At 36.7% G+C, this 14,470-nt stretch overlaps 1 protein-coding gene across 1 annotated transcript; it reads right to left on the bottom strand.

Annotated features, from left to right (window-relative positions):
• Nucleotides 1-950: 950 nt before the first annotated feature.
• On the bottom strand, nt 951-7,959 carry LOC121514159 (clumping factor B-like). Its single transcript, XM_041794256.1, has 9 exons — nt 7,949-7,959; nt 6,375-6,426; nt 5,931-6,017; nt 5,693-5,767; nt 5,447-5,518; nt 3,705-3,779; nt 3,482-3,559; nt 2,198-2,524; nt 951-1,001 (listed from the first exon to the last, which is right to left on the bottom strand). Exons 1-9 carry the CDS (start codon nt 7,957-7,959, stop codon nt 951-953), a joined length of 828 nt encoding a protein of 275 aa, XP_041650190.1.
• Nucleotides 7,960-14,470: the final 6,511 nt, after the last annotated feature.

The following is a 14,470-nucleotide window of genomic DNA, read 5'->3' as shown; positions in this document are numbered from 1 at the left end:
GTAGTTTCCAACTTCTACATATAAACACACCTGTGTTTATGAATTTTACACACATTGATACTTGTCAGTGCATTCAGATAATGCCTACAAAAGTACAGTTCAATCTGTTAAGAGACTGTGACACAGCAAGTAACAAAGGGAGTAAGACATTGATGCAAAAATCTGTGATCTTCATGGGCCAGACTAGATGTAGGATTAAATTTTCCCTTAAACACTGTCACATTAAATATTGGTTCCTGTCCTGAAGCACTTGTTTCAGACCAAGAGCAAAGCATTTTCTGTGACCTTGTTCCTCTATCACAATATAATAGTAAAAGGTGATTTTGAGTTGGCCTTTGACAAGAAGTCTGAATATTTTTACAACTGTAGCCACAGTGACTGAAAGTTGCTCTCTCATGACCAGTATCTCTTCACTGGTAAGTTTTCGTGAATAATGCAAACCCAGCGTAACAACCTGATCTGCTACTCTTTCAAACTGCTTTAGTCTTTTTTGACCAGTTAAATGGTTATACAGCTGGATGCATTCTGGCACAGCATTTCTTAATGCATCATGTCTCAAAAGAGGCAATACTTGTCTGTATGTGAATTCCCTCATTATCTGTAACGGAACACACTGAGTGCCATGAAACATTTTAAGAATTTCCCCATTAAATGACTCAAAAATATATCCTGAATGGGCCCACAAAGGTCCCCAATTCTTTACAGACTCAGGCAAATGAAGACATAAATGTACATTAAATGACACATTAGGCTTTCCATAGAGTGTTTCAAACTGTTTGACAAAATTTACAACCAGTTTCTCGCATCTTTTTAACTCTTCTGTTGTAATAATGTCCTTGCATAGTAAGAACATGAATGTGACAAGGACTAACCAGTGCTGGTAAAAAATCTGGGGAAGAATTCCTTTCAACACAAAGACACTATAAAAGAGTAACCAGTTCTGCCACTCACTAGCCTTCCAAAATCTCCGTTGCTGAAGAGATCGGGGCACTCTCGTCACACTGCAAGGAGGCTTAATTATTAAGAGTTGTTGATCAAGTTCAGACACTTTATTCCCAATATAATAAGGTTTCTCGTGGTTTTCACTGTCCAGCCACATGCTTGCCATTTGCCGAACCACACCAAGATGTACATTATGCATATGGTCAGGAGGCATGCCAGATATAATGTCAAAATGTGGGATGTTTATAAGACAAGTGGGTCCTTTAACACCCCTCACAGGTTTTGTGGTCCGTAGAGCCTCCCTTGCATCACTTATAGTTGACGCATGGTCCCTTTTTGGAACTTCTTTGTATGGGTATGCCCTAACAGTACCATTTCCCTTTTGAACTTGTTCACCAGGATGCAGACAGAGGCTGCACCCATATTGACCATTAAACTGGGTCATGTTTTGCAGTACAGGCCTGGCAACTGAATCACACATCATAAGAGCTGCTACAACTCTACACTGTTCCAAAATGCTGTTTCTTTTCAACTTGAAGCCCACAGTTGACAACTTCTGACACTCTAGAGTGAATGGCTTTAAAAATGTATTAACATTTGGCTTTTTATTGCCAAACCACAAGCCAAAAAGTAAAACATTTTCTTTGCGTACAGGGTAAGGAAGCTCATTTACCATCCCTTGCAATGGCCAGATACTATAGAGTGATGATTTAAATACAGGCACTCCATCACAGTTGAGTGTTAAGGAGTATCCTTGAGAACAATCAAGTGGGCCTCCATTTTTGTTCAGATTACGGTACATTTTACCACTATATATATCTTCATAATTTTCAGAACTACATGTGCCTTTTCCTGACTTGAGACAATCTCTGATATCTTCTCTTTGGAGAAGATGTTCCAGCTGTGTTTGGATTGGTAAATATATGAAGAAGTTTCCATTTTTCAGTGAACTGTTTTTATCCCACATTGTGTTGCACACAGTACACTGGCCCTCACTAACTCTGTCCCCAATGTAATATTCACAGTTTGGACAGTATATGTGACATTGTAGGTGACCTTGTACTGGCTTAAATTCTTTGAAGAACAGGTGCTTTGAGGTTGACGGAGTGTTTTCTGGACAGTGAATATTAATCAAATCCAGAAGATCGGAGAGAGCCACACCAGTGAGCGTGTGTCTCAAAACAAATGAAAGTATGAGTAAAAAACTCTGAGCTTTGGTTATTTGTGAACCAGTGTATAGAGGCTCTTTGTTTACCTGAGGAAACTCTTCATTATTGAACTCTGGCAGATGTGTTTCCTCATTTATTGACTCATCAGTACTATCTTCATATACACTGGAAAATTGTTCTCCATGAACAAAGACAGATTCAGAGTCAGCAAAAGACTGCCTGGTTTCAAACACACTGCTGTCGACACTTTCATCCAAGTCATCAGGAATTAAGTTGTTTGATGACTGAGATGTTGGGCTCAAATGTTGTGGGTCACTGGAGTGAAGATCAAATTCTGTGGAACATTCATCTTCAAACAAGAGTGGGGATGTAGAATATCTGGGCGTAACTTCACCACGGTCTGCTTGCAGGCTCTGTAATAGGGAAAAAGAAAAAAAAGCAATTCTGATCTTGAATATTCCAGAACTATAATAAAACAAAAATGACTATACATAGACACAAAATTTGTGATACCTATGTCATCATAAACCTTTTACAAATGCAATTATTTTGCACAATAGGAAATTAACATTTCAGAGGAACTTCCTGGGTTTTTAGGACTCATGGAACTTACCAATTTTTATACAAAAAGCAAGAAACTTGAGAATTTGGATTTGTAACCCTTCAACTTGCAAAGTGGGACAACAGCAATGATTTTAAATGCAAACCCTGAAGCAGTCCTTCCAAAACCCCTTCTGTGTAATTTGACAGGGTTCGCAACAGCAACAATTTACCTGGCCATGATACCTGGTGTACTCTGCCTCCTTTGGGTGTTAATAAGTCTCACTGGGAACTGTTTCACTGCTAAAGAGCACAAGCAAACTGCATCTATCCACCGCTAATTTGTTGTAGGCAAATATATAGGTTTTACCAGTGCTTTTCACCAGGAAGTAGTTCCCATCAAAAACTTGTTATCCCCAAGGCCCATGGATTATGTAATGCATCCATGCCATTGCTTTTTTTTTTTAGTCTATTTCTTTTATTGTTAAATCAATTCCTAAATTTAAAGAGCAATATCAGGTGGTTTTAGAAGCAATGCTGCTACCTCCTGTATGTTGTATGGAAAAAGACATGGCTCTGTCTCAAGTGGCCATGGGGTAAACAGATCATGACAAAATTTTCATTTTTGATTGAACTGTTCATCTAAGGCTCAATGCTTCAGCAACTGTTTGAACTTGCCCAAATGATTAATCTTACAGGATTCAAGTTCTGTTGTGAGAACAACAAAACAAAACAGGATGTCTTATTTGTAAAACTAAATCTGCTGAATTTAACTGTGACTTACAGCATTTGTGAAACTAACCCATTCATATACTTTCCTTTCTACTTACAGTGGTGGGTTGAGCATCAAGAGTGTCTTCAGAGAAGTTTTCAAAGTCATGGTCTGAATCATCACGGCCCATCACGTTCTGTTTTGTGACAACAATAACTAAGTCTTTACTAATCTCAAAATGAAACACCTCATCACACAAATTCACAGGACAGGACAGGCTTATGCTTTGATTTGAATCAAGTATTTACTGATCATCTACACACATTTCAATTGATACCTACAGAGACTTCTTCTCCCGAAAGACACTGCTGTCCTCTAAGAGGGGTCCAAGATTCAGAGAGATTGTCGAATGTCCTCTAAAATATAATTTAAAACAACCATTTACATATATAAATAACAACAATAAATGTGTTAGCCTATATAGGCTACTAAACAACAAAAAAGCGTGAAGATCCCCTTAATCATTGTTTACAATTTAGCTTTTTCCCCCACATGAGAACAGGTATGACTCATTCTTTAATCCTTGGTTAAGGTTAATTCAAGTTAATTCAAGTTGTAGGTTCATCATTTGATGTTTAAACCCACATGCCTTTCTTTTGAATTCTAGTTCCCAAGGTTTCCAATGTACGTTTTCTCTTTGATGCAAAGCTGCAGCCATAAAACAATGGCATCTTGGTTTTGAAGGTATCACTCAATATAAGTGTGATATGGCTTCAACAGAGCTGCAGCTAGCACACAGCATGCATGTGACATCGCTGTAAATTTGAGTTGGAAGGGTTAAGCCAGGCAAGCAAAGGTTGAAGATGGCATTAAATATTAAAGCTGCATTAATAAAACAGTTTGTTTAATGTTGTCTGATCTCAAATTAGTACCAGGTGAAAGATACATGGTACTTAGGGTAAAGTCACCAAAACCATGTCCATCTTCAGAACCATCACCAGAGACATGGTCAGAGGAATTACGATTCAGGTTCTGTTGAACAACAATAAAATGTCTGAAATTGTTTTCACATTATTTTAGTGAAGTTGTCAAGAGCCAATACAACTAGAAAAGCACTCAAGTCCCAGCCCAGTCCCCATGCTGTGATTTACTCAGTAAAATTAATTTGATCCGGATCACTCCTAAAATCTAACCAGTTCTTCCTTATGCCATTTGTGACATTTCCTGAAAATTTCATCAAAATCTGTGCATAACATTTCAAGTTATGTTGCTAACAAACTAAAAAACCCTCCCAATTACATAACCTCCTTGGCTGAGGTAATTAAAGACAATGACCCGAAACTAGGCTTTGACTGTTTCAGTATTACATTAAACCAGGGTATAGTATGATTTTCAATACTGACAAAAATACAGATGCTCTTCTGAGATGCTGTGTTGAGGCAATGTGTTGTAGTGTGCGGCACACGCCACCACACAGGTCAGTCTAGCAGCTGAGCCGAGAAACATGTCATCTGAGACAAAGTTACAAGACTAGCTAATAAAAAGGATGCCTCTGCTTACGAGTGCTAAGATGATACAGGTAAGCCAGCAAACACAGCAGACTACTGGTCAGAGTAGTGTGTCACAGTACATGAGTAACAGCTAAGTGAGTGGCAGAGAGTAATGGTGAATTCACATTGGCAGTAAATGCAGCTACAGTCTAGGCTACAGTTTGTTATAGTTGCAGATTCTCTTAATCAAATTAAAACTCTTGAACTGTGTGCTGTTTCTCAACTACGGGAACAGTGTCACTATGATAATCGGCACTGCCTCCAGTAAGGGACTACTATCTGCAATGTAGTAAAGACAAGTTGAGTCTTTCTACACCAGTTTCATGCAAATTCCGCCATTATACCCTGGCAAAATGTCAAAAAGTATGAAGGCATAAGAAGAAGATACCACCCAAGCTTACCTAAAACCTATCAACCTTTTAATATATATATATTAATCTATGTTGTTGCAAACACAGGCCAGATTTCTGCTACAATTATTAGCATTTCTACAGAATATGCTGTTATCTAGACATCACATGACTGAAACTTACAGAGGCTTCTGCTCCTGACAGACTTTGTTGTCCACTGAGAGGAACCCAAGCTTCAGAATCATCATCAGTTATCTAGAAAACAAATGACACAATAAATAACCATACACAGTTTACAAAACAGCCTGCATGTGATCAGAGTTACTCAGTTCTAACTTTGTTAATTCTTAAAATATTATTGGACAAAAAACATCCTCATATGAAGAAAGTGCAATTAAACAAAGAAAAGAAAAAGTAGACTATACTTACGGCACAGTGGGTGACATCATGTGCATCTTTGGATTGACTGTCAGACTCGTGGTCAGAGGAATTAGGATTCGGGTTCTGTTATATGAGAATAATACCAACATTCTAACCAACTTAACACATTGTGTTACATTGAAATATTAATAAAACACAGAAACATAGGAATACACCACTGAGCTATTATTAGTATAATGTATCATGACTATCTTGGTAACAAAAAAAGTAAGCTTTTGAAACTAACATCTGCTTCTTCTGCTGTTCCTGGTAGACTTTGTGAAGATTTTCCACTCAGGGGGCTCCACACCTCAGAACTGTCAAGGGGTCTTGCCTAAAAAATTAAAAAAAAGGAAAGATCTCCCTACATATCATGTCCAAACCACTTTCTATGGAATGAGTGCACCTTCAATATTGTCTTAAGACTAAAAGCAATATTATGAAGTTATTACGCATTATCACACACTATCAACTAGCAAGGCATTGTCACAGTTTAAGTATCATACATATTCCAAAATATTGATAATGACCTCAGGTGCAGGAGTGGGGTCTGGCAATACAAGATTGACTGTAAAAACTTTTTTTTTGTCTTCCATTTTTAGCATGTGCTGCCACTTGACACTTGTATTTTCCAAAAGGTTTACAAAAAGGTGTGAATTTGTATTGCCATATTATAAAGTTCATCACTCACCAAATCCTGGGTTGACGTATCAATCTGAATACTGGCGTCTGCCTGTGCTTTCCTATGAGAATGCAAACATAAGGAAAAAAAAGAACTTTTCCGAGTTACTTCACTATAAAGTTATTGAATTACTTTATCGATTACTGCATGTAAAGATAATGATTTACTCAAAAACGTAACTTTAACATTAATTTAAATATTTGCTTTAATTTCATTATTAATGAGCACATACACAGTTATATTATTTTAGTGTACCTACTAGGGGTGTAATGAAATAGTCAACTCGTGATACGATACAAAATACTCATGATACAATATAAAAAATGAAAAAAAAAATTACCCAGTGAAGATCTGTGTAACGGATTTTTGTTGATAAAAACAATTTGACTACAAAAGTTGGAGACAGTATGTGGGAGTGTTTAGCTTCACAAAGAAAGAATGAAAACAAATTTAACAGTCTCACTGGTTCTTATTTATTATTTCTTAAACATAAAGGTTTTGAAAGCTTTTGTCTTAGGACCTTTATACTTTCGGCTCAAAATGCACAAACCAAAATCAAATCTCTCAGCTTATAACAATTATAACAATTCTGTTTTTAACAAGTAGATCACTACCTTGCTGAGGCTGAAACTACAGCAAAAAGACATTATCTAAGAAACAAACTAAAAACACCTGAGTCAGGCCGGCCACAAAATCTGGTCTTTTTGTTTTTCAGTCTTCTCCTAACTATGTGCACAAAACAACCAAGTATTTTGTCATCTTCTGCCATTCTCCTGTGCAGAATGTTAGAATAAATGTTATATTGAGTTAACTTAAGACTAGTGCAAAATACAAACATAAAATTCTGTCTCTCCAGAGATGATTGCAAAAATACATTTTTTTAGTTTCTTCCATTATGCAGACTTACAAACATACAAAAGTTATTGCTGCCTGTCTTCAGTACAAAATAAAATGCTCTCTGAAAATATTAATTATTTGTAGTTTTTTTTTCTTATTCAGACTACAATACAAAATACAAACATAAAATCTCAATCTCGTCACTAAAAAGTGCTTTGTTGTTGTAAACAATGATGACTACTCCATTCTTGAAATGAAAAGGCAAAAATAAGAAATTAAATTTTCCTCAAAGTAAATTATTAATGTCCTCATTAAGTGTTGGGTTGGTCTAGATTTTTCAATGAACTGCAGTATTTTTGGCCTGGAACAAGTGCATATTTTTGTTTGTTTGTTTTTTCCAAGATTATTTTTGGCGTTTTTTTTTTTTTTTTTCTTTTTTTGCCATTATTTAGCCTAGATAGAGGACAGTGGGAGACACATGCCTCAGAGTCAAAACTCTTAGATTTTTATTTTCTTAATGGATATCAAGTCTATGCTAAAATTAAAATACTGTTAATCTGCTTTTTATTAGAAAAAACTACAGCAGATTACAAGAACATCTCTAATTTTCACTCTGACAAATCTTCACCAGAGAATATTAAGTGTCCAACTTCTCCTGTCCTCTGCTCTATACTGTATGGAGGAAATGTTTTCATACATGTGTCTAATAGTAATTAAAATATCTCTTTAAATAATAGATGACTTACAATTGGCGCATGAAGCTCACATTTGGAGAACATTAAACAACTGATGTGTAATGTAAGAAGAAATAAACACACCATTTAGTTGAATTCTCTTGGGCTCCTAAGTGATCAGTTACAGACTTTTATCCTTCTGCCTCTGTTTCTCACTGCCTCAGTGAACTGATTTAAAGTTTCAGAGTTTCTCTCTTTTAAAACCGTTAAATATTGATTTATGGCAAATTTATATTTAACCCTGAATATACAAACGTTTAAAAGTTTCAACAACATTTAAAGTATGCACACCTTTGCGGAGGTTTTTATCATTTAGATCACCCTAAACAAACGGAGTATTAATCAAACAATATTTAGACATGTCAGTGTGAGTGTGTGTCCTGTCCATATATGTCTGTGAGTGTCGCGTTTATGTGTGTCATACAGCATCAAAGCCCTCGGCGCAGCGTAAAAATGCACGAATGGATGAAGAGATCAGACACTTTTCTGTTATTTTGGAGGTAAATTTTAGCTTTTATGTTCCAAAAAGCCTCTCTATAACAAGCCTAAATCATAAGGGCTAACAGACAAGCATTTTCAGAGTGAAGCAAAAGTTGTGACACTGATAAATTCAACCCACCGTCTTGGCTACTTAGAGTCACGCTGCTACCCGCCACGGCCGAAATCCACCTGCATTTGGCTCGTTGGCGGGTGTAAATGTCAAACCCTGCTTATCACCATATTCTTGCTTCATTGCTGGAAAGCCAAAATTACTCCATTCAACCGACAAGAGTCACGGAGCATCCACTATCTTCACCTTGTCCGCCGTCTTATATAAACACTGCAGCATGTGAACACATCTTAATGTAACCATATATCCTGAAGTTAGCTAATTAGCTATCATCCTGCAAATTTCAGCACCGATTTCAACATTCGATTTCTATTTTTAACTTGACTAGTTATAAAGTTAAAACTTCCGGTTGTAACTAAAACACTAACCTTTTTTTCCATCGTTTTGTTCTCGCTGGAATCTCTGTTTTATCGGAACCGGGAAGAATATATTTTCTTTTCAGTCGGTGCATTCTTTTCTCCCTTGAGACCTTGAGACATATCCTGGTCTAGTGAACAAAAGACACGACATGGACCAGTGAGCTGTCATTGGTCCGAAAAAACAGAAGATTTTTGAACCAACGATATTAGCCAATCACAGCACAGTAGGGCGGGACAACGCAGGCAGTGCGGCGCACTCTTGGGAAAAGGAGGGAGAAAGACTGTTAATTTTACGTTGCTGATTAAAATGTCTAAGACTCGGTTTGCCCTAGTGTCTTGGGCTAATGGACCAGACAAAGATGCGCTTAGTATCGTACCAACAAAATGGATAATTGACTTTGACCCGACTGATATTTCAAAGACATATCTTGTGGAATGTCGCATGGCTAACACCAAGAAGCCTGTCAACGGATGGCAAGTTGAGCAAGCAGTGGTGATACAGCTAGCAGGTAAGTTCAGCTGTAATTTTAATAGTGACCCCAGTTTAAATTAGAGAACTTTTGGGCCAGCATGCTAAGAATGTGACATTTAATATTGTTAGTAATTAGCAATTTATTTCATCTTAGATGTATCTTAAAGAGTGGGTAAGAGATTACATATTTATGTTAGCCAACTGGAAGTTAGCATCGCACTGGTTCACTTGGCGAAAACCTTATGAGTTTTTTTTTTTTTAATTATGGCTGAAAATAAGCTCTGAGAAAGAAAACTTACCTAAAACGTACTACTTTTCAAATGTTGTTGACATTGTCAGAAAGCTAATGATTCTGCTTAATGTTCATTATTAAAGCAATAGTGGGTGTTGGTGTGGACTGCATCAAACTGTGCAGTGTTTCTAATATTCTGCCCCTCTTGTATGAGGGGCAGAATATCTATTGTACAAAACATTAGGAACACCTTTAGATATAATGCACTCCGAACCAACACCCACTACCACCTCAATAATAAACAGAAAGAAGATCAGCTTTATGACAGCAACAAAAATTGGAAAAGTAATAACAATAACCAAAATAATTTAGTTGAAGTAGAATTTATGACAGAGCAGTTGTATAGGCTGACATTATATTGTGCAGGTGTACCTAATAAAGTGTCTGGTGAGTGTATATCCCATAAATACATTTAATTTGCACAATGTCCATCTAGCTTTACATTTTCTTAACATTGCAACTTATGACAAAAATCAATAATGGGGCACATTATTATTTAAAATTATGATAAATATATGTAATGGTGCTTATTATTGGCATTTCGTTGAGATTAAACATAATATCTTCCAACATTATTGTAGACAAAGAATCTACACTGAAATCTGCTGAGCAAGAACTTTTAAGAGTGGACATGGCAGAGGACCACAAGAGATCCAGGAAACCAAAACGTCTGTACTATGATGAAGATGAGGATTCAAGTCCTTCTGAAATTCCAAAAAAGGTAATTGAACCACTATACAATGCACAAGGTGGTGGAACTAGATCACAATGGGATGTGACCAAAGACAGCACTACCATCTATACAAGCCCTTTCCACATTCTTTCATTTCATTAGTGTGCAATTCTACTTTGAAATAGATTTTCCGTCAGTGAGCTACACCATGCTGTATACTGCATATAAATAATGTAATCTGATTACTTTTTAAGAAGAAAGGAATTGATAATTAAAAACATTAGCAAAATTGTAACTGATATCAGTTTGTGCAGTATTTCTGTGTTAGTTCATCAGTAATCAAAAATGAAAATTGAATATCTTCATCCCATAGAAGAAGCCCAAACTTGCAGCTCAGAGACGGGCTGAGGAAGAAATTCTTTCTGAAGAAAGCCAACTTACCCCTGGATTCCAGAGTCCAGAAGAATATTCAAGCAATGGAAGTAATACTCAAATCATTGACCTCCAGAACCAGGTCAAGGCTTTGCAGAAGGAAAACACCAGACTCCGCAACATGGTTGTCAAAGGTAAGTATCTCTTTTAGATTCAATAGTAACAAGTATCTTTTTGTTACGGATTAAATTCATTGATGTGTACCTCTTTTTATTTCATGAAATAGATTATTGTGGTAGGAACAAATGGCTTTGCTGCCAGATGAATCTTGAATTTCACCCTGCATTTACACACGAGAAAATAGGTGGGCTTGCATTCAGCAAACCAATTATTAGTTGCCTTTAGTTGAGTACAGGAGACAAGAAATAATAAATACAATTGCTGAATTGTATTTCAAATGTAATCTTCAACAATAACAGTGGTTTTTACATTCTTAAAATGGGCTTGGTACCCAAACCTTTGCAGTGATTGCAGTTACCCACCATTGAAACAGATCATGTTTAACACTACAAACAACTGTGCTGGGTTACTAATCTTGTAAATTCAGGAGCAACATGGGAGAGCATTAACAGTAAGGATTTTAACACTGTGCAGCCCACAAAAGTAATAAACCACAAACATGATACAAATCTGCAGCTTTTGATAGAGTAATTCAACAAACATAATACATTTCCCACAAATGTTATAACAGTTGCCTACTACAAACATAATACCTAATTGTCTGAAAATGTAATAGCTATTGCATTTGTAGATTTGGAGGGCAAGAAGGTAAAAAAATCTTCAGCTTTCACAGTTGGAATTAACCTCCCACAAATTTACCTTCTCTCTCTCTCTCTCTCTCAAACACACACGTAGCTTTATCATTCCTCGTCAGTTGACAGAATTATTTGAGGCACGAAAATATCTTGTTCTTATAGATTTATTTATTTATTTATTTATTTATTTATTGCATAAGCACAAAGCCTGTTGTAATTGGGATGTCTCTGCAGCAGGTTCATCTATGTTTCATTAGCCTGCCGGTTCAGCACCACAGACAGCACACGGACAGGTTGATGGCCGAGACCCTGACAGGCTGAAAAGTCAAAAGTAATAGCTATTAAATCTGTGGGAAATTACGTATGATATTTGCAGTAGCCAAATGCTTTAACATTTGCGGGCATGTATTATGTTTGTGATTAATTACGTTTAGGGGCTGTTATTACTTTGGCGGGTGTCACAAGCATTATTCAGATCATTACGTTGTATAAAAAGACCTAGTTGTTTTCATCTGTGTTAACTAAATGCTACTCAATTATCTCTGCTGGAATGAGATACCACCAAAGTTTTTATTTAGGGACTTTTATCATAGTTAAGAGAAAACAAAATGCTATTGCCTGATCTGAACACTCATAACAGGCACGAAAATACTTAAGTGCCAGAAAAGAGGTAACAGAGGAACCAAACTCAGGGCCAGCTGCCTGCTGCTCATTCATTAAAACATACCCTCTGCTGGCCAGAGTGTGCAACACAGCAAAAGTACAACATCTAAGTGAAGTACTTTTTTTTCCCATCATATTAATATATATTATATTTTTAATTACATTTTTTCCCAGAGATTCCAGCCATGTTAGTGGACATGAGAAAGGTTCTCACCAAGAATAATTCCTCCAAAGAGCTCAACATCTCTGAGATTCAAAGTGAGGAAGAAACTGTGACACCTTGCAGACCTTCAGAGGTAAGTCTTTTGCAGTTGCTACATTTGGGGTAGAAATGAAACCATAAAACAGCATTCAGTTGCTTGTGGTGATTTTCTTTGTATTTTGTTTTTCTTTTTTTTCACAATTAATAAGGTGAAACTGGGGAATGATGGCACCACCACTGTCTCATCCCATTGTTGGGAGACTGCAAAAGCACAAAATTCCGCCAGTGGGATGGCACGAGTCCTGCTGATGGGCCTCTTCAGTGTTGATGTTCTCCTGAAGTCCAACCTGACAGGAGGGATCAACAAGGTTGATCCCACAGCAGAGCGACAGGCTCTTGATGGGAAAAAACTGCAAGCTTTACTTGGTAAGATTTCCTATATTTTCAGAGCTGGCAGCAAGCTTTGGTGTGTTTGTAATAATTAATACATTATTCAGACAGCTATTCTAAATTTCAAGGACAAGTAGCCTTCTGTGGTTAATAGTAGTAGTTAGAATCAGATGAGCACCTAATGTCAAAATCATTGCAAAGGACTTTTAGGACACACATCATATGGGTTAAGCAAATACTAAAATACCAGCTCAGTAGAGTATTGTTTGACTTGAGTCAGCAGCATATGCATATACCTAAACCTCAGTTAAATGCAAAACCTCTTCATAAAAATAGCATAACCACAGGCAACTTTCCTCCAAAAACAAATCAGTGAAATTTAGTAAGCTATAATTCAATACAAATTAGTTTGTTACTGACTCCATCTCTGTAAAATTAGTCTAACAGTAGACATACCTGAAACCCCAGTTTGCAAGGCTATACAGTCAAATCATTGGTTCTCAACCTGGGAATTGGTGCTCCTGAGAGGGTCACAAGATCATTTCCAGGGGTCTCCAAATAGTTTTGAAGAAAAAAATAAAATATTTATCCATTACATTGCCTGTACCATAGATATTTTTTGCCTTAAAATACATTTAATTGAATATATTCATGAGAATCAAAGAGCGCAGGTATACAAATTCTGATTGGACACATAAAAAACCCCATTTGACACTTTCAGAATAACATGAGTGGGGTCTCAGCTGAAGATGGTTGAGAACTACTGCTCTATATTTGCCAATTATTTAGCACCAAGCAGCATGTTCTATAGCAGGCCCACTTTCAACTGGCATACAGTAAATTAATACATTCACATTAAAATGCTTTTATAGACTTCAGTGAGGGGGCTGTCACTGTCATATCACGGTTTTGGGATTGTCTGAGAACATCTGGATCCAGGGCTATGAGTTCATATATCAGTTTGCAGTTTAGTTCATATTTATCAGGGTTTGTCATGACTTGATAGGATTTCCTGTTGTACCACTCTGAGGCCAATATTAAATTTGATATATCACAATCTCTTGGGCAGATTTACATGAACAAATGATTGGCATGTAAAGAATGAACCATTAAACAATAAATATAGTGACCTCATGTCCTGTCCACTGATAGTGCCATCTTCAGGCCAAAATGTATAAACTATTCAATTATCTGCATTCCTCTCTTATTTACCAAGCCCACCCATGTTTTAATTTATTATGGATATTGTCATATCTATTTGTTATTGCCCTGTTCTGCAGATGCAGTTGTAACCCACTATCCAGGAACCAAGGTATCAGATGTAAGAAAATCCATCAACACAAGAATCTGTGAGTTAAGGCACCAGGTGAAGAGAAAAAACAAGATGGACTGTTAAATAGGATAACAGACTGTTCATTTCAGTCCTTTCCATCTTTTATTCTTTCAACGTTCTGGACCGTGTCTGTGATAACTGATTATGTTTTAAAATCGGCTATCTTTGAGAGTTAATGGTTCAAATCTATTCCAATGGCAAGGCCAGTTAAATATTACTTTTCACTACATGGTTTCCAGATGCTGTGATGCAGGGCCTTGTTTTAATGTTTGATCAGGTTACGTTTAAGGGTAGGGAAGGAAATTCTGGAGAAGGTGGTTGATGAATGAGTCCAATTCCCAGGTCGCAAAATA

Source organism: Cheilinus undulatus, linkage group 8 (genome assembly GCF_018320785.1).
Source record: "Cheilinus undulatus linkage group 8, ASM1832078v1, whole genome shotgun sequence".
Lineage (NCBI taxonomy): Eukaryota > Metazoa > Chordata > Actinopteri > Labriformes > Labridae > Cheilinus > Cheilinus undulatus.
This window is presented reverse-complemented; position numbering and strand designations above follow the sequence as displayed.